Genomic DNA, 20,559 nt, shown 5'->3' with positions numbered 1-20,559 from the left:
GGGGGGGGGGGGGGGGGGGGAGATGCCCGGAATCGGAGACTCGGAAATTCATCGAGCTCGTAAAAGGCGTTGCGCAACCGCACAATTATGACGAGGGCGCGGCGCGGCGCGCTGCGAAGATATCTATTCCGCCGTTTATCGCGGAAAGCTCTTCCAATTAACAATTTCATTCGACTCGTTGCACTTTACTTCCTTTCTAAATTACTGCCTCAACTGTTCTCGCGCTCGACCCGACCCGGTATTTTAACTTCCTTTTATCGCGCCGGCGAATCTCCGGCACGGGCACACACGCGTGCCAAGGGGAGCGGGGAGGCAGGGGGTGGGAAGTAGAAGAAGCCCGGACTCGTAACTGGCGGTAATTGCCCACAATGTGGTGCTTTCCCATTTTTTTTTTTTCAGAAATTATGGGAGCGGTTGCGCGCAGTGTTGATAAATACGGACGGCCATTACCGGTCGGGCGGGCGGGTATGACCGGTTTTATTATCGCGACTTGTTAAAGTCGCGCCACCTAAGTCCCCGACTTATCGTTGAGGGGCAATGAGCTATTAAATGAGCGCAACACAACGAGTAAGTAATGACGCCTGTTTCCACGCGCGGTAACTTGCATTTCGTGCGCGCGTTACGTACGTATGTAATTTCTCAAGGAGGTGAAATAAGAACGCGACTCGATCGCCGATGGGAGACAGAGAGAGAGAGATAACGCAGTAATCTTGCGTTTTTTAGGATAAAAATTGTTCGGTGTGAACACCAAGCGGAGCTTGGTTGGAACGTAATGCCAGGATCGCGAGCTTGAATCCGAGATCGACTCTCTTCGTCGTCGCAATTGCCGGATTCATTCGCACGCCTTCGCTCGCGTAACAAATTCCGGACGGGTGAGAAATTCCTTCGTGAAAACCGAGTTCTCGCACTTACGTGCTCCCGCTTCCTCACGGATACGCACGTACTTCGACATCGTATTTATTTATAGGGCCGGCTTCGACGTTTCTCCGTCGTTAGAAATGCGTCGACGCGTGCGAGTATCGGCGGCGTCGGCTTGATTAATGCGGCATTACGACGACGGCGATTGAAAGGCTCGCATTTAATAACGGCGATCGCGAGCGAATTAACGACGATTAATAACGGCGGGTGGAAGACAAATGGGAGCGCTGTTCCGGGAACAGAATCAATCTCTCCTCTTCTGAAGTCCCGGTTCGCGAACCGCGCGGATTTCGTCGAACTCGATTCTTCGATTCATCGAGAACGTGCACGAATATGTGAAATTATAACGATGACAGCATCTGTCCTCATCCGTGAAATGCGAATCTGCATCCTCCCGCGGATGATTACGTTGAGTTATCTCGTGCATCTCAGAGTGGCTCTCGCAGATAAAAATAGACGTCGTGGGCGACAGTGATTTCGACATGTCATTCCGCGAATGACGAAATGAATTAAAAAATACGCAAGTTGTTTGAAATAATTTGTAAATTAATGTGTTACTAATAATATAAATATTAATAATATATTATTCGACATTTTCGAAGCTTCGAAACTTTAATATAATTCGACATTCGACGACGAAGTTTGGAAATTCAAAGTATCGAAACTATTAATAGAATTAATTTTTGAGAGTGCAACAAAATACTATGCAATTAGAGAGTGTTGATTTAAATAGGTATCTCTAGTTCGATTTTGAGATTTTTATTTGTCTAGTTTAAAACAACGTGAATGAAGAAAGCACAAATAATAAACAATAAGTCTGATTAATTTTAAAATAAACCCAAATATCGCCATATGTTACAACATAACGCAATGCAAGAAAAAATTATATTCTTTAGGACAATAAATACTATTTACTATGCCTATAAAACAAACACTTTTCAATTCTTCAAGTTTCGAATATTCGAATATCCGAATGTTCGAATTTTCACACTTCAACAACATTTCATTATTCGAATATAATGTGTCGAGGATTCAGAAATTTGAAGTTTCGAAGCTTCGAATATAATTTCTAGCCTTAATTAATAATGATATGAATTAATTTATAAACTAATTAATATCATATATATATATATATATGTATATAATAAGTAATAATTTTTTAATTAATAAGCAATAATTAATAATTTTTAAATAGAACAGAGCAACACGATTGTGTTTCATTATCAAACACGTACAACTTTCCAGCATATAACGAACGTTTTTGCGCACCGTCAGAGAGAACTTTCCATTATCGTGCGTCAAACGAAATATCAAAAATCACTGAAGGTCGCACATTTTCTAATCGGATTTGAATAACTACACAATGGCACACTATCGTCGCCTAATGTTAGAGTGCGGAAACGGTTTAATCGAGCGGGCCGGCGGGCGAGCATAATTTCTGGCCTGCTCTTTCTGGCCGCGACTTTTTACGGCGGGCGTTTTGCGCGTACGGTGTACCTTACGTGTAATCAAAGATTACAGGCAGGAGACGATATCTCGGCGGATATCGCGGTCTATATCGCCAGACAAGTATATATTTATTCAGCGATGCCCAAGACGGATAGTTAAAGTTACTCAATATTCAACGTCAACGTCCGTTAATGGGTATTCCATCGATCATCGGCCGACCACTGCTTATTTCGCCGTAATTTTAGAGGTTCGCAAATTGATAGGCTTTAGCCGCGAAACTGGATACGTCAGAATAGCGAGACAAGACGCGCCGCATGACGTGATCCGCGATCTAAGAAATAACGCTCGAATAAAGGTTAGCTTTATCTGTTAAAAAGAGGAAGAGAAAGAAGAAATGAACAACACGACCGTCTCGTGATAAAACAAAGCGTCATGCGATATATTTAAAGGAGACCTTATCTTGATGATACACGAAATGTACGTGTTCGGTCGAAATGCATACTTCGACTCGGTTCTCATTAGACGTCAACCTTATTGGAGAGACAAATGATAAATCAGCGAAAGCCAAACCGGAACGGATGTTTGGTGTATACGTAACCGTTGGAATAGCTTTAATCGGGTTGTTGGGATTTTCTAGCGGCGCGCACATTTATTCGGAGAAGCGGGAATGTATCAAAGCGATGAGCCGTCTCGTGACGGCTTTAACACGTTATAATATCCCGAGTTAGAAAATACCGGTGACCTAGTTACTACATGCGCGTGTTAAGGTTATTCCGCCGGTCGGTTGTTATTACGAAGTCATCCATTTAAAATTCATTCGATGTAATTAATGTGCGTTGGTTAATTAACGCTTTGCGCAAAGTCACCTTCATTCAAACGTAATTAAGCCGTCGCACTGAGCCAAAGGGAAACACAATTTCGATAATGCGTCCGGCTTATCGTTCGTGGATGACGTCGTTTGTGTCACGCTCAGCCGCTCGCTGGTTTCTTAATCTCGGAATTTTGCGCAACGCATCGCGCAAGTAATGACGGTCGAGCGGTGAGCTTCTCACGCGCTTTATAGAAACGAACATTTACGCCGTTTGGCATTCTCACATTTCCAGGGCGAAAGTTGGCAAACGTCGGAAGATCTTTTGTCCTTAGTTTAAACAAAGCCTCCGGATCTCGCGGATTGGATAGTGTAATCGCATAAATATGGACCGGCAATCGATCAGCTCATCAGCACGGAAATAGCGGACGGGCAGCAACGTAAGCTGTGAGAGCATTTGCACGCAGGATGGCGCAAGGAGAGAGAGGATTCAACACTGAGAGATCGTCTTCGGCTCACATGAGTCACGTTATAATACATATATGTGCAGAGAGATGTCTGAAACGTCGGCTCGATCATTGTTTCAAGAAAACTTCATCACCGCATGAGCGATGAGCACGAAATTAATAATATCAGCGAGTCGAGCTTTCAGTTCACGCGTTGTCGCTTCGTTCATTTCGCAATTCTCGAGCTAATCAATTTGAGACAGTCGTTATTTCAGAAGGAAGAGAGGTGTGCCAGTTATCTCTACTTGTTATTTACTTACTCTACTTTGTTATTTTACGTTCCAATGTTTTTACATTGCAAAAGTACACGGAAAAAACAAGTTTTGCCGGGACGGCAAATTGTTTGTGGCCAGCAGAAAAATTCGGAAAAAATAATTTTGCTGTCGTAGCGAGACGTTGCGACGGGAATAAAATTTAGTTGGCACAACCAGACTATTTTGCCGTCCATGCATCCAGCAAGTAGCAATTAATACTTTTAACAATCTTAATCTTTTTTCTGTCCAAAGAAATTATGTCTGCTATCACTATATTAGCAAACAATTTGCTGTTCTGGTAGAATTTTCTTTTCCCTGCACGCGAACATAAACTAGAAGAAGTATTTGATAAGAAAAGATTTGCAAAGTGTTTTTCATAGAAGAGGAAAGAGAAATTTAATTATTAATGAGATAATTTCACTAGAGACAATACAGCGTGATTTCTCGCAGCGTGATTAAAACGGGTTTTATCTTATAAATTATTTTCTCATGACATATTACATCTTGACGCGCATCCCCAGCATGTATGTGTGTGTGTGTGTTGAAGAGACATAAAAAAATGAAACGTGTACGTGAGAAATAAGTATATCTCTAAATGGGTCGCGCACACACACACAATATGCTCTAAGATTACAATGATCCACGTCATGTAATCGCGCGCGCGGAATAGGTCACGGTTAATTGCTGACCTACGGTGGACGAAATAATTCTTTTCGGAGAAACGACACCGATTCCTCTCAACGGTTGTACCAAAAGGTAAGATTAATAAATAGCAGAGCGTAACTCGCTTACTTATATCTCACTCCTCGTAAGACAAATAAGTTACATAACGTCGGAGATCGCGATTTGCGGGGAAGAAAATAATTAAAAATAAGGCGATTATATGACGCGATTTAGCGATATGACGCGTCGCATCAAGCTAAACACAGTAGCAATTACGCTTATCACACTGCGATAAGTGTAATTATCATCCTGTGTGATTCACGGAATCGTAAATTGACCGGCCGATATATTCGTTTCGCCGTCTCGTCTCTTTGTCCGCGGCGTTTTGCGCCACATTTCTCTCCGTCGGAGAAATAACTCGGCAGTAATGCACAGAACATCGCAGATATTTCGCTCTCAGAATATCGGCCGGGATCGTGGCTTTGCACACGTCAAGATCGTACCGCTTAGCTCCATTCTCCTTTGTTCCTTTCTCTGAACCTCCGCTTTAGCGCTCGGGCAACTTATATATAAATAGTATCCTAAGCGCCCGGCGACTTTTCCTTTTGCTAATCTTCCCCGCTCCAAATCAATAATTTACACTCACCAGTAGCAGCCGGATCTAATTATCGTCGCGTGATTACTATGAATTATAGCGATTACTGCAATTTAGCTCGAGTGCCGACGCAAGCTCCAACGCAACGGAGAGAAAATTAACTTCCGCCGGTAAAAATTAGCTGTCCGTGTATACGGAGAAAACCAATTTTGCTGGAACGGCAAATGTTTGTCAATATAGTAACAGCAAAAAAAAATTGTTTGGATAGCTGAAAGATTTGTTAAGAGTATTAATTGTCTATATATTCGGCGAACAGCAATTAATACTAAATAGCAAATAGTAAATAATACTAAATAGCAATTAACAGCAAATTTTTCACTGTTTGAAGAAATTTTTTCTTTGTTGTCACTATATTGACAAACATTTGCTGTTCCAGCAAAATTTGTTTTCTCCGTGTAGTACAACTGAAATTTAATTCATCTAGCTAATTTTTTCCGTTCCTGGTTTTCAGCTCCCACAGCTAAAAACTAAGATTTGGTAATTAAGTAGATGAGATTTGGTTGTGGTATTTAATGTAATAAGTATAAATAAGTGTAAATTCTAAATATACATTTGATATAATAAGTATAATAATAAATAGTATACATTTCAGTTGCATTGTATGGAGCTAATTTCTTTCTCCTGTGTGCCAACGTAAGATCCTGTGTTCTATTAAATAAACAGCTCCCTTATCTCTTAATCGATACTTCGCACCTTACTTGCAGGTTATCGCTGCATGATTAATCGCTACGTAATTATTGTGCGCAGCCATCATCAATTCAGCTCCAGGGATAGAGCCGATTCTTACGGCAAATTCTTAGCTTAGTTAAAGAAACGCGATGTTAATCCTTCTTTGTCCAGCGGCACGAGGAGCGAGCGCATCCACGTGAGAAAGAGCCGTGTCAGTCTCGATCTTCTTAACCGGGATGATCGTACGTCTTGATTAGTATCTTTCCCGTAAGCGAACATGAATCTTAATGCGCTTTCTCTTGACCTTTTATCGCCCAGTAATATCACTAGCGTTGATTATCTTCGCCCAAGCATCGGTCATTGTATATTTTTATCACCTGTGCGGGCTCCAAACTTTCACAAAACACGTGTGAAATACTCCAAGAGCAAAAGTGCTCCTCGCTTATCCTCGATTATTCGCTCATCTCACGATTACGGTACGAATTGCGGCAAATAATTGAGAGTGATTGTTCACCGATTGAAAATATACAATGTGGCACACGCTTGTCGTTTGCGACGGATTTGCGATCATCCAACGGATGTTTCATTCACAACAATTTCTCTCACCCGTTGCAAGTGACTGAGGCATGTCATGGTACGTTTTATACACGGAGGAAATATTGTAGTAAAGATTATCGCAAAATTTTTGGAATACCGAATCATACCAGAATTATGACTGAAATTATGATATTTGTTATAGTCTTTGCGAATATGGAGGCTTGTTATAGTCTTTGCGAATATGGAGGATTGTTATAGTCTTTGCGAAAATGAGCTCCTGCAGGTGAAAATTAGCTATCAATTGAAATATAATACATACAGTATAATACATAATGAAATGTAATATTCGCTCTAATATATTAGCTCTCCCAGCTAAAAGCTAGTTCCCATAGCTAGAAATTAGCGGGAAAAAGTTTAGTTAAATTTACTAGACAGCGAAGAAACCAAACGCGTTTTGGTCGAAGGAAACAGAATTCCTTTCTCATCCTTAATTTAGTTCTTATAACCAGAAATTCTGTTTCCCTCAACCAAAAAACGTTTGGCTCGCCCACTGTCTCGTTAATTCAGCCGAATTGTTTTTTAATACGTATAACTAAAATTCCGTTAATTTAGCTAATTCTTTTTGTCCCTGTACTCAGTTTTTAGCTAGCAGTCCAGGCCTGGTAATTAAGTCTCAGTCGTGTCATATGAACATCTAATTCCTTCTTCCCGTCATCATCACCGAAGATTACAGAACACACGTAAGATTACGAACACGCGTAATAATCCCGACGATAATTCCGGCATAACAATCTTTCATACCGCAACACTTTCTCCGTGTCACCAGCGAGATTGCGTGCGATCGAGTCCGTGGTCGGCGGCGAGAGACAACTTACAGAACGGTGGTGTTATCGGCCACCCGGGGCACCCGGCTCAGCTTCAGGAGTATGCACCGCACGGTGAGCAGGTCGCGGAAGCACACGCATCTCTGCGGGCATTCGGCCGGTTTCTCGAAGGAGGCTCTGGAGGGGCCCGCGGTTGCGAGGAGAAACAGCGAGACCAAGAGCGGCAACAGCCTGCCGAGCAGGGGACCCACGAACGGTCTCATGTTTCTCCCTCGTCTATCAGCGTGGCGACTCGGCGCGTTCCGGCAAGAGGACGTCCTCCTAACGCAGGGGAGAGAGAGCGAACGGATCCTTAGGTCGCGCACCACGTGGAGTTCATCGGACGCGCGCACGCACGCACGCACGGACGCGTGCACGCAGTCCCGAGTACTTTCACCGGTTTCCAGGTGAGGATATCCAGGAGAGGAGAGCGAGAAGCTCGGATGGACGGCGGCTGTGGGGAAGCGGGCGCTTCGTCGTAGTCGTCGAAATGCGGCGCCGAGAGAAAAGAGGAAGAAGGAAGCGAGGAAACACGCGTCGCGCGGCCGCCCCGTCCTGTTACCGCGCGGCGGCAGCCACTACACTGCGGCCGAACGCGGCTCCTAGCCGCGACGGGACCCCGGCGGCACGGAAGAGACCGAGAACGCGGTGCGTGCTCCGAACATCGCGCGGGAGTAAGTACGAAAGGCCCTCCCGAGATCGCCGCCGCCTCCTCCGCCACTTTCCTCTCCTACCGGCGGACAGGCGAGCGAGCGGGCAGGCAGGCACGTTGCTGAACGAAACGGAGAGCTCGCCGTACCGGCGAGGGCGAGTATGCAAAGCGAGGATGCTTCTTCTCAGGGCTAACGGTGTTTCCACGCTAACGATTTATACGAGATAGCCAGGCGTCCGATATCATCTCGCTGTCGATGGTGAAACGAGATAGTCTCGGCGGGACGTTACCGAGACTTCGCTGTCAACGTTGCCGCGTGGTGTACCGAGAGAAGGAGGAAGAGGAGATATTATCGAGGTGTCTCGTATTCGGACGAGTATCGAGACGCGTCAGCGATGTATCTTCAATGGCAGCGGGATACAGATATTTTCCGCTCGTGCGGAAATGGTGCCAACTAGGTGATACTTTGGCAGTGTGTTGGGGTATCCGAGTTGCGCCTCTCTTCGCGGTGATGATGGTCTTCGTCTTCAGTTGGCATATAGATATCACGCCCCTGATAGCAAGTTCCTTCTCTTCTCCTTCCCTACAAAACGGACAAGAGAATTGGCTTTCACAGTTAGAAACTAGCTTCCATAGATACAATTAGCGGAAAAAAAGTTTCGTTAAGTTTACTAATAGACAGTGAACAAACCAAACGCGTTTCGGTTGAAAGAAATAGAATTCCTTTCTTATTCTTAACATCTTGACTACCGATGACGCACATATGTGTCATGAATGAATTATGAATGTTAAATTATTTAAAAACATTTTCTGAATCAAACGCCTACATGTGTTATGCCTACACACTTTTCGGTTTCTTACACGGGAAAAGATGTTGCTGCCGCGGTATATAATGATTTAGCTGGAAAATGTTTCGCTGCTATAGCTGAAAACTTGCTGTTGTAACGAAAACTTGAATTAGTATTGCTAGATCACTACTGCTAGGTGTATATATGTATACCTAATATATATCTACTGTAGCTAAACTTGCAGGTGTCCATATGTTACAACGGAGACTTAGCTAGTGTATAGACACCTACGAGTTTAGCTATAGTAGACATATATTATGTATGGCAGCTCTATATTTTTCTCTCAATGGCTGTGTGGATATTAAACGTTGCAACACACATAGCAATTTCAATAATAATTCCAATATATTTCAGCATTAGAAACTTTTGCGGTAATTTTCACAACTTATAATTTCCTCGCAATACCCGCAACACTCTGCGCTACATCGCCGGATGTACCCGGACGATCTTGAGATATGACTATTTCTCCATACGCGCGCGTACTCGCAGCTGCGAGTAGGTGGAACAGGTAGACCACACAGGTAAACATGCTCGCGTTCAAATACTCAAAAGCGCGCGCGCAACACACGCGTGTGTGGACGCGATGCCCGCGTAGGATGCGCGAACGTTTTGTTTATCGATGCCCGCGAAGTGCGTATGCACGGAACGAAAGGAGGGTGCGGGAAGCGAGTAAATAGGTGGCTCACTAGTGGCTCTCGCGACTATTACCGTTCGCGCACGGAGAAAACAAATTTTGCTTTTGAAACGACAAATGCTTGTCAATATTAGTGACAGCAAAATAAATTTGCTTAGACAGCGAAAGATTGATTTGGACAGCAGAAATACTTGTTAAGAGCATTAATTGTCCATATATATCCAGAAAAGAGCAATTAATACTCATAACACACCTTTTTTGCTGTCTAAACAAATTTTCTTCCGCTGTCACTATATCGACAAACATTTGCCGTTCTAACAAAATTTGCTCCCTCCGTGCGTTTATAAGCAGCTCGCATAGAAAACCAGTCGCTGCGACGCTGCCGTACAGTTCATGCATTCATTTGCGCGCGAGCTCACTTCCACGAGCAAATTCCGCGGTAAGTGTTATGGCAACTCACGGCGGCGAGACAATTTAGAAACAGTGATTTCGATTTTTCCGACGGACCATTCCGGAAGATCTACTGAATTTAACACATCTTGTGTTGGCTGAAATTCAAGCTGATCCCAAGCAAACCATTCAAGAGATGGAAGAAGATTATCAATAATGATGGGAATTATATCGTAGATTAATCCGTACTGTAAATGTTAAATAAAATAAAATTTTATATAAGTATAAGCAAGAAACGATTTATTATTTATGGGTACTTCTAATAAATTATCCGAGTAAAATATTTACTTGATCCAAGATAGAAATTTCCCAAAGTATATCGGAATAATTATTTCAAGTAAATGTTATTTGGTCCAAGTAAAAATTTGCTAAAAAGTTGGACAGCGGCCGGGAGGCTTTCGCGGCGGTTTCGCGCCGATCAAATCGAATCCCAACGTGAAACACTATGACGTCGAGTCGTTGGTTGAATGAATAGGAGATATAGTGTCGTGCGTGTACTAGACACGCGTCTCGAGTATCGTCCACTTTCTCTCTCTCTCTCTCTCTCTCTCTCTCTCTCTTGGCTATAGTTACCGGAGTGTCTCGAGAGGAATACCGTTTGTTTCAATGTCGCGATGGCGCGATAATTTCCGAATGATGAGCGATCGAGAGGCGGACAGACAAGCTCCAACGTAGCGTAACGATGTATCGCTTAGCGCGCGATTAGATCTACATGGAAGAAAAAGTGCTAGGTTCGAGTAAATAATTACCTTAACGCTCCTTAGCAAATTTTTAGTTGGATTAAGTAAATTTTACTTGGATCAAATAATATTTAAGTATAAGTATTACTTAAATTATTTATTATTTAAATTACAAGAGTCAAGGAAATAAAGGTAATTAAGGCTCAAGTAATATTTAAGGTAAATTTTACTTGACCCGAGTAAAATTTCTTCCAGGTGAATTATCCGAGTGAAATATTCACTTGATCCAAATAAAAATCTCCTATAGTATATTAGAATAATTCCTCCAAATAAATATTACTTAGTCCAAGTAAAAACTTCCTAAGAAGTATTGAAGTAATTATTTACTCGAATCAAACATTTGTGTTCTGACCAGGCATTTATTCTTCCGCCGTTCTCCTTTTCCTTTTTTGGAATGATTAAAGGACACACCGAGGGACAAAAGGATGTAACTGGGAGTCCGCAAACGACTTGGAATCGACGAGAATTGATAAAGCGATAAAACGCAATTCTCAATAGGACGGTTATGCGTATCTCCAGGCGCTCTCAGCATCCCCGACGCACGAGTATCTCTTCAGGTCCAACCCTCTCTGGATCCGTCCGGCTATGACCATTGTTGCCCGCCGCTCTGCCCTTCACGGACACTCGAGTTCATTTGCTTTGCCATCGCGTGCATAATTCCGGCGTGCATGCTCGCCGGAGTATCGCACCAGACGCGTAACCATCGACAGCAAGCATAACCGCTGCTGTGGAGATACACGTTAACAGCACGTTAATTGAATCGACGGAGTGCCGTGACGAGGCGATCCGGTTTATAAATAGCGTTCCGAGATATTTGCACACGGAGGATAACATATTCCCTAGGCAAGGTCTGGTATCGAGTATTACGGTTTGGTGAAACGAGACCCGGATTAGAGTCTCGGGAGTATCATCGATCCTCTTTACTCCGTTGTTCCCTAATAAACGGTCCGCCAGACGGTGTAATGCAATATCTGAAAACGATTCCGATATTTAGAAAAAGAAGTCGCGAACGTCCGGAAATCGCGTGGAGAAAATTTGTCGTTCGATCTCTCTCTGCCCCGTTTATTTCAGGTTTAATACTATTTATTATCGCAATATTTGAGAATTATTCTTCCGATAACTTTCTCGTCTCATCGTGGAGGGCGGATTTTATTTGTAAAAAGAAATTGATGAGTAACATTGTCACTGCACAGAGAGAAAGATCTTTTCAGATTTAATACACGTTTGTTTGACTTGGGTTTGTTCAATATATTTAATAAACAATATAATTTAATAGCAAATATCACTTTGTTTGAATGAAAATGTCGTTGTTTCATTTTTCGCTGACGGACTCGGATTCAGCGACCAAAATTACGTAAAAAGTGACTACTCTTCTTCTTGTATCTTTTAGGGTCCTTAATTTTGTAGGCCTGTGCAAAAAACAAATATTCGTCAAATAAATGGAAATGCTAAATTTAAAGGAACCTTTTTCTCGGTGCGTAACAAGAAATATTATTCCACACGCAAAAATGGCGAATGTTGAAAACATAGTTCGCTAAACTATACTCAGGATAGCTGTTACGCGAAGAATGCGGTTCAGAAAGAAGAAGAGAAGAAACACGCGAACGTTCTTCTTTCATTCATAACACGACTGCCTTAGAGGAGAAGAGAGAAACGATGAAAGAGCCGTTGTCACCTCGTCATTGAAGACACGTGTGTGTGTGTGTGTGTGTGTGCGTGAAGAATAATGCAGGTGCGATGCGCGCGCGAGGAACGAGAGGACATAAAACGAGAGGGAAAGTATTAACATACTGGGTCATACTGTGTGTGTGTGTATGTGTGGAAAGCCGTAGAGAGTCGTGTGTATCTTTCATATCGTTTTCGAGCGGCGATGTGATCATAATTACATAATCGTAAAGTAGACGCGAAGAAAGGAGGGACGAAATGCCTTCGCTCACTTCAAGCATTCTCTCTTGATATGCTCCTGCGTATTTTTATCATCTAATAATAATGTTTAATAATAATAACTTCCTTGCCATTCCCTCTTCCTCATAAATATACATTAATATTATATATTAAGCGTGTCAGATGAAGAGAAATGATTAAAGGAGGGTGCTATTTTTAACCGACATGGCTGATCGTGCTTTAAAGGCAAACTCGCTTCCAGCAAACCGACGTTCTACGACTTTGCTTCCTTTGTCTTTTGCCGTAAACAAGTTGTTAAAGTACCTTTTTATTCCACGGGAATGCTAATTATCTCCCAACCGGCTAGCAGCGCTTCTTATTCTACGTTGCCACGGAAGGTATCTCGTTATTACGAGGTCGAAGAGAGAAGAACGTGCCGGCATCGGCATGGGCTTCTAGCCCGTAACGATGAGATACGTGCTTTAGATTAGACTTTATGCACCAGACCGTCCTGCACACAAACACACTGTGGATAGAGTTATGCGGAGGAGAATTCGTCGGCTTTATTATTTCAATGGACGCGTTCCCTCCTCTCCTGTGCCGCGGCTGGACAAAGGGTCCGGTAATCTCCACGAGACAATCACTTTGATTCGGAATTTATAGTTTAATTAAAGCTAAACGCGAAGGATTCGACGTTATTAACTCCTGCTACCTATTCTGTTATCTATCCTCGACATTTTTGCTACCTTTCCTCATGCTACTATTCCTGCCGAGATACGCTCGATAATTATTTACTAATTATCTCGATTGCGTACATTGAAAGAAGAAAGTGCTGTATTTAAATAAATATTCGTGTGAGAAGTACTGAAGTAATTATTTTATACTCGGATTAGAAGAGTAAATATTATTTAAATGTAGCACTATTTTCTTTCGGTATGCTACATTCAAGTATAATATTTACACTTAATCCGAGTAAAACAATTACTTCAATAGTTACAATTACTTCCTTAGCGAATATTTACTTGAATATTTACTTGAATGTAGCGCTTTTTTCTCGCGGTGCACAGTAATATCCGCACGAAGGGATCTCTGATCGTGATGAATCTTCGCGATATTAGGCGCAAGGGATCTTGAATACGACGATCGATCTAGTTTGAGACGTTCGCTAAATGAGAACGTCCTTCGTAGCAAAAATATCCAGTTTAGAATCGCGGTAGCGAGTAAGAATCGCGTTCTCCCGGCTACGTTGCTGAACAGCGGAATAGGTAGGTTTCCCGGGCTACAATCAATTACCGTCCGTTTGTCGGTCTCTCTTCAGCGTTCCGCGGCACAAAAGCGCTCGCACAGGTGCGTTCTCTCTTCGTCCGTCGTCTCTCTGCCATTTCTGCGCCTCGATTCCTCCGCTTCGTTGCGCTCGTTCTCCACGCTCTTCTCCGCTCGTCTCCGCTCGCAATCCGGACGAATTTCCGAGTCTAAAGCACCGAGTCTAAAGCACCGAGAGTAATACAGACGTTGGCCACAAATGAGGGCTTTACATAAAAACTACTGCAAGTGCTTAAAAAATTGAAGCTTCCGGGAAAGGGATTTTCCGAATAATGCTGTAGTTTTGCGAAAAGAAAGATACAGGACGGAAATCCCATGCTCGTATGAGCGCTTGTGCCGGAGGTAAGTGGAAAAATGCATATTTTTTAATGATATTAAATCGAAACTTGTTATGATTCTCTCTCTTCTTAATTACACGGAAGAAAGGAATTAGCTGCCTGTATAATAAAACTGAAATTTAGTTGCCAGATCTAATTTCTAGCCGTGGGAGTTAAGAACTAAATGTAAGGACAAAAAAATTAGCTAAATTAATTAAATTTCAGTTGTATTACATATTAGGGGCACCCATAAGTAATGTCGCTTTTTTTTACAGGTTGAATAAGCATTCCCACCTTGCTCGTAGACGTGATTTATTATTACATAACTTATATATTAACCCTTTGCACTCGAGGGCTCCGGAGCGGAGCCATTTAAAATTTGTCTTCAAACTTCAATGCAAATAACTTTCAGTTCATAACATAAGGACAAAGACAAATCGTAAAAACTATTGTGTATAGGATATTCCGCTCTTGCTATTTGCATTGTCTCCATAGCGGAGCCCTCGAGTTTGAAGACAAATTTTAAATGGCTCCGCCCCGGAGCCCTCGAGTGCAAAGGGTTAATTAAATTTATTGACATTTAGTGTGCTTATTATGAAATTTTGAAAGAACTGAAATGTTAAATAAAATAAAATTTTGTATAAGTATGAAAAAAGCGACATTACTTATGGGTAGCCCTAATAAATAGCTAATTTTTACCTGTGGGAGCTAACTTTTCTTTTTCCGTGTGCTCCAAGAGTTCACATTGTGTCTTTTTTCATTCACCCGTTCTTTTCCAAAATGCACAATCTAGAACTATTATGTCATTAAATCGACATATAGTCATGTGCGAGAACAAACAAACGCGTAATTAAATACACGAACTTCGTTAAACGCAACGGAGCCTCAGACTCCGAAGTCGCGCGAGTCAAATTTCTCGAATAAATCCAGGTGTGTTTCTACATATTTCGTATCACGTACACTTTACGCTGTGCTTGCCTGATTCGCTAATACACGCAAACTCCATCAGGGTCTTTGTCAAACACCGCAAAACTCCTTGAAATACTTGTCACCGATACCCGCGACGCGTACGCGATGATGATGCCGCGCGTTACCTAAAGTGGCAGATGTGTAATCCCGAGTGGGCGCTGACACGAAACACAGCGGATGAAATTTCCGTCGCGAGCCGACGGTTAAATCGCTAAAGAAGGTCTTGGCGTTCCTGGATAGATCGTTTTATCACACGTTCGCTCGCCGGGATGGTAACACGATTCTTCTCATATATTATACGCACACACAAAGCTACCGACCTTTTCGCTAACTCTACACAGAGAGAAAAAGATTTCTTTAGATTTAGTATCTCTATTTATTTGACAAAAATTTCTTTCATAGAAACAACATATACGAAATATTATTTGTTTGAATAAAAAATGTTATTGCCTCATTCAAGAAAATTTGATTGTTTAACAGGAAGAACGCTGTTATTTCAAATAATATCTTTTAACCAAGTCAAATATTATTTGGTTACAATAAATATGTAAAATGAAACAAATAATTTCTTTGTAAGAAAATTATCTTTCGTTTCGAACAAATTTTTTATTCGTTGAAAAGTCTAACAATCGTACGTTATTGATCGAAACATTCGTTTCTTTGGAGCATGCCAATGATGAAATTTGTGTTGGGATGCAATAAAATTGATTAAATTTGAAGAAATCTTTTTCTCTGTGTGCGCAATGATGACTCGCTGCGCGCGATCGAACCCCTTCGGATTCCTTGGCGGTCGGTAAAAATAATTTGGGAAATGCAATCGAGAAAAAAGATCGGCAAGGATCGAAGAAGCGTTCAGGATAACCCGGAGACGGAGAACGATACGGACGGTGCACTTGGAAGCAGCATCTAACGACAGCCTGCTCTTCGCGCGCAATTACTCAGTTTTTGTTTGCCCTCGGAGGTGGCTCGTCCTCGTGGTCTGTTTTTAGGCTGCGGCAAAGCGGATCCCGTTTGTCATGGTTCCGAGAGATAGAGAGAGACCGAGAGAGAAGAAGAAGGAGAGAGAGATTTCCGCTCTTTGTTCGCCGCCTCCTCCTCTCTCTCTCTCTCTCTCTCTCTCTCTCTCTCTCCCTGTTCCAGCTCGTCCTTGCGCCGCATCGGTCGTAAACGCGAAGGGGGACGTAGAGAAGAAGAGTATCGTCGTCGTGATCAATTTGCATCGCGATATCGAATATCGATTACGTAATCGGCCACGATGCAACGTGACCGGGCGGACCGATTCGTCGCGCGATTAATTCTTGCCTGACAATCGCGCGGGAGGTAATTATCGTTACATAATAACAATAACAAATCCGCGACGGTATTACCGGGTGGAGGCAATGCGCGTGCACGATAATATTTTGTTGTGCATACAGACGATTGTGTTATTCACAACTGTATCGAGCTATTTGCTTCCACCGGGATTTATGAATGTAACAGAGGCTCCTTGAATTAATCATCATTACAGATTCACTCTGCGGCGATCTCATAAACATCTGACGTTCTTGGACGTTCGTTTGTTCGTTTGACTTCTCCCCTTGCAAAGTGAATATGAAAGCTCAACGGCGGTAAGGGCTTCTGAGTTGACGGTTTGGAAAGTTTTGGTTCCAAGACTCGAATTGAAGGAAAATTGTACTGCTGCGAGATAAGAAATATTTTGTACTTGTGTTAAAATCGGTGCTTGTTGAAGTTTGTGCGTGAAATTTGTGCACATACCCATGTGATAATTTAACATATTATGCTTATGTTATCTCAATACCCAGTAAGCGAGAAACATTAAATCGAAATTTTGAAACATTGGTTTTATATGGATTTTATATTTTGACATAATATTTTATAAATGTTTTTAAACTGTTATTTGATAATATCATATTTATAAATATGAAAATCATAGTGTAGAAATAGAAATATATTATTTTTACGTCAAATATTGTTAATAACGATGTTGTGTGCAACATTAAGAATTACGTATTTGAAAACGTTATATGTTATTGTAATGTAAAAATGTTATTACAATAACGTTGTATTAATGATTTTTTACTGGGTATTTTGTATTCAGTCGATCTTCAACATGTATAAGTGCTAAAATAACATATTTTACACTGAAAAAAAGATTTCTTAAAATTTAATAAATTTTCTTGCATCCAAACATAAATTTCATCATCGGCATGCTCCAAAAAAACTAATGTTTCGATTAATAAGTGCGATTGTTAAACTTTTCTGCGAATATGTATCTTTGTCTTAAATAAAAAATTTGTTTGAAACGAAAGATAATTTTCTTACAAAGAAATTACTTGTTTCATTTTACATATTTTTTGTAACCAAATAATATTTTATCTAGTTAAAAAATGTGATTTCAAATAATAGCGTTCTTTCAGTTAAATAATAGAGTTTTTTTTGAGGCAATAACATCTTTACACAAACAAATAATATTTCGTATAAATATATGTTGTTTCTACGAAACAAATTTTAATCAAATAAATAGAAATACTAAATCTAAAGAAACCTTTTTCTCTGTGTATACTTCAGTGTCGATTAATGTATTAATTGTGTGTTAATTTCTGACATAATATTTGTGTTACTTTTCAATATATTCATGTTATGTTGAATTGACATAAAATGTTTTACCCTATATGGCTCCCATTTACACACGGAGCTATACTGATGACCTTATAATACTAGGTAGGGATACTTTATAACGGAGGAATCCGGGATAAAATTGTCGGATGCTCTTCGCTCTTCCGCCAGGCGGCGGTTTTTGTGTGCCAAATGCGTTTCGGATACAGGCAAAGTTCTGTTTCCGTCGTCGACTGCAAAACGAACAAGGCTTTAATCGCGATCTTCCTGTATCTTTTAACGCGTGACACGCTTTATGATGGAAATCGCTGGAAATCGTCCGATAGAACGAAGCAAAATGCGCCGTATTAGGGACAGCCGTGCCCGCGGCTGATTGAAGCGAGTCAGCAACCGCCGAGAATAAGATCGATGGTGTGTCTCTCTTTGCCCCAAATTGACGTCTAAATTCCAACTTTGCTGAGCTCGTGTCTGTTTCTCGGAAATAAATACACAAACTTGTTAGATTTCATCGTGATTCACACGATCGCGCATGACGGGCTCGAAAGACTACTCGTACAAATATTTTCTTTACTGTGCGTATTGCAATGTGTGGGAGGAGAAATATCTCATTGTTACAGCTTAGGGCCGCAAAGGTTCCGAGTCCGCCACTGTACTGTTACGGCTTTACGGTCGAGGCGCGGCTACAGAAATAGCCGGTGACTCAATATTTAGGCAGCGCCGATTTGGTGAAGCACGTTCTCGTCATGGAACCCCGTAGGACGGCACGACAGTATTATCAACAAGAAATTCATCATCGACACCGTCATACACTTCACAGTCGACGTTAAACGGCGGAAGATATATCACAACAGTGCGTTCGGGTTACACTAACAAAGGGGAGACCAGGAAATTCTAGCTCGCGAAAATTTGAAATTTATAGCGGATGACGCAACGTCGCTTCGTAGAGAAACTTCTTGCGGCCATATAAAGCGGTCCTAAAAGAGATACGACTCTTTTCAATGTGATGTGATTTTTCATATTTTCTCTGATATCTTCACGAAGAAATTCATGATGTTAGATGTAAAGAAGAAAAATATGTAAAATCATTAGAAAATCTCTCTTGTGACTGATTATACGATATAATATTAGAAAAATTAATTTTAAAGATTTTGTATTTTTTTTCACAACATCTTATAGTCTTTTCCAATAAGCTGTGAAATAATCAAAAGTATAATAGGCAGTGCGGAAAAATACGAGAGATTTTTCTATTTTTGTCTTCAGAGAATTCTTGAGATATATTATATTGAAAATATATTATGTATTATACAGCAACTATACGACGAATAAATTCTTAAATAAAAATCACACATTAAAAAATAACATTAATAAGAAATTATTCTAATTTATTTCATTCCTTGAAATGTTTTACCGTATGTTGTTAGAGCGCAAGGCAGAATAACTTGTGCCAAGAGAAACCATAAATACGCAGTGTTTCACATTTAAATACAAATTTATTGAAGTCTTGAAGTGCTCGTTATTGTATAACATAACTTTGTGACAATGTTCGTGGGATGTGCTATATAGATTTATCGGTACTATTCTTTCTTCCTCTATAAATTACTTTACATTCAGTCACGGAATAGACGCATATCGCGTTGCACGAAATTATGTCGCATAATTTCTCTTAACAGGATGTGCACGTCGTAATGATCGCGCGCGACTTTTGGGGCACTTGCGGTGAAGAGAGGCGAGAAGAAATTATATAATCCGACGCCTTCGCTTGAGCACAAATTTTATTTGCATAGAATCTTTCTAATGAAGAAGAAGAAGAAGAATAAGAAGAAAACATGTCGACATTCTTTGCCTCGTGATTATTACGCGTATTATCCGTTACTCGAAAAGTGATACAAAGATTTCGTTTGTAACTCTCCGTTGTCGCATCATTTATTGCTAGTGCTCCGAAAATCGTGAGCACAATTACGGTGTACCCTGCGCAGGTAATCGTGCACAATCTTATTTGCAATATATGTAATGTTTATATATTTCATATTTCGCACGCGCGTAAGAAACGTGACTGCGCGGGCTACTCTTTCGTCGGCTACCCTCGATGCACTTCCGATCGATCACTCTCGTTCTCCGCTATCCGTTACAGCAAACGCAAAGTAAACCGAATATCGCCTAATCCGCTAACTTTGTACTCTGATCCGGCCATCTGTTTCCGTATTATTTGGTATTACAATGTTCACACGTAAAATCGTCACGTAACGTGCCTCCGATCTAAGGCGATCATTGAACTATCAACGACTTGGTGTGACCGAACGAGCGAAACTAATCACTTTACGTGTCGGGAGTGGGAATGATCTTGTATTTTCTTTCGTTTTCTCTATCTCGAACGCTCGTCAGGTGAACGCAGCATCAAGCCTACTATGGTACATTGTCACTGAGATATCGCGGTTATTTCATAACGAACGATACTCCCCGAAATTGCTGCTTGAAGATATTTTAACGCTATTGGTCACTACTTCCGACGATAACGTGTAAATTAGAATCTGAATGAAACGTACGTAATGATTAAAGTAGCAAATGAGTCTTACAATACCGGCAGTAGGAAAACGATTAGAAATAGCGTAGCTGTGGTTTAACGTTGAACGCGGCTCAGCTAACACCGTTGAACTTATATAATGCTGACTAAGGCGGTGGACGTGTCCGATTCGGTGATAACGGGAAAAGTCGAACGACAATTCCAAATGCGATGAAACTTGTGTGTATTATCATTATATTATACATCGTAATTTCCTTCTCACGAGAACGTAACGAGTGGCCAT

General features: G+C 41.3%; 1 protein-coding gene across 1 annotated transcript in view; it reads right to left on the bottom strand.

Moving 5' to 3' along the window:
• Nucleotides 1–8,034, bottom strand: part of LOC106750520 (peroxidasin homolog) — a 17,842-nt gene extending 9,808 nt beyond the window's left edge. Inside the window, exon 1 of the mRNA XM_014630923.1 lies at nt 7,335–8,034. Within this exon, the coding sequence (XP_014486409.1) occupies nt 7,335–7,546 (212 nt within the window). The 5' untranslated portion in view covers nt 7,547–8,034. The remainder of the gene's footprint in view (nt 1–7,334) is intronic.
• Nucleotides 8,035–20,559: the final 12,525 nt, after the last annotated feature.

The sequence above is a fragment of the Dinoponera quadriceps genome, unplaced genomic scaffold (assembly GCF_001313825.1).
Source record: "Dinoponera quadriceps isolate SergipeBrazil2010 unplaced genomic scaffold, ASM131382v1 scaffold5977, whole genome shotgun sequence".
Classification (NCBI taxonomy): Eukaryota; Metazoa; Arthropoda; class Insecta; order Hymenoptera; family Formicidae; genus Dinoponera; species Dinoponera quadriceps.
This window is presented reverse-complemented; position numbering and strand designations above follow the sequence as displayed.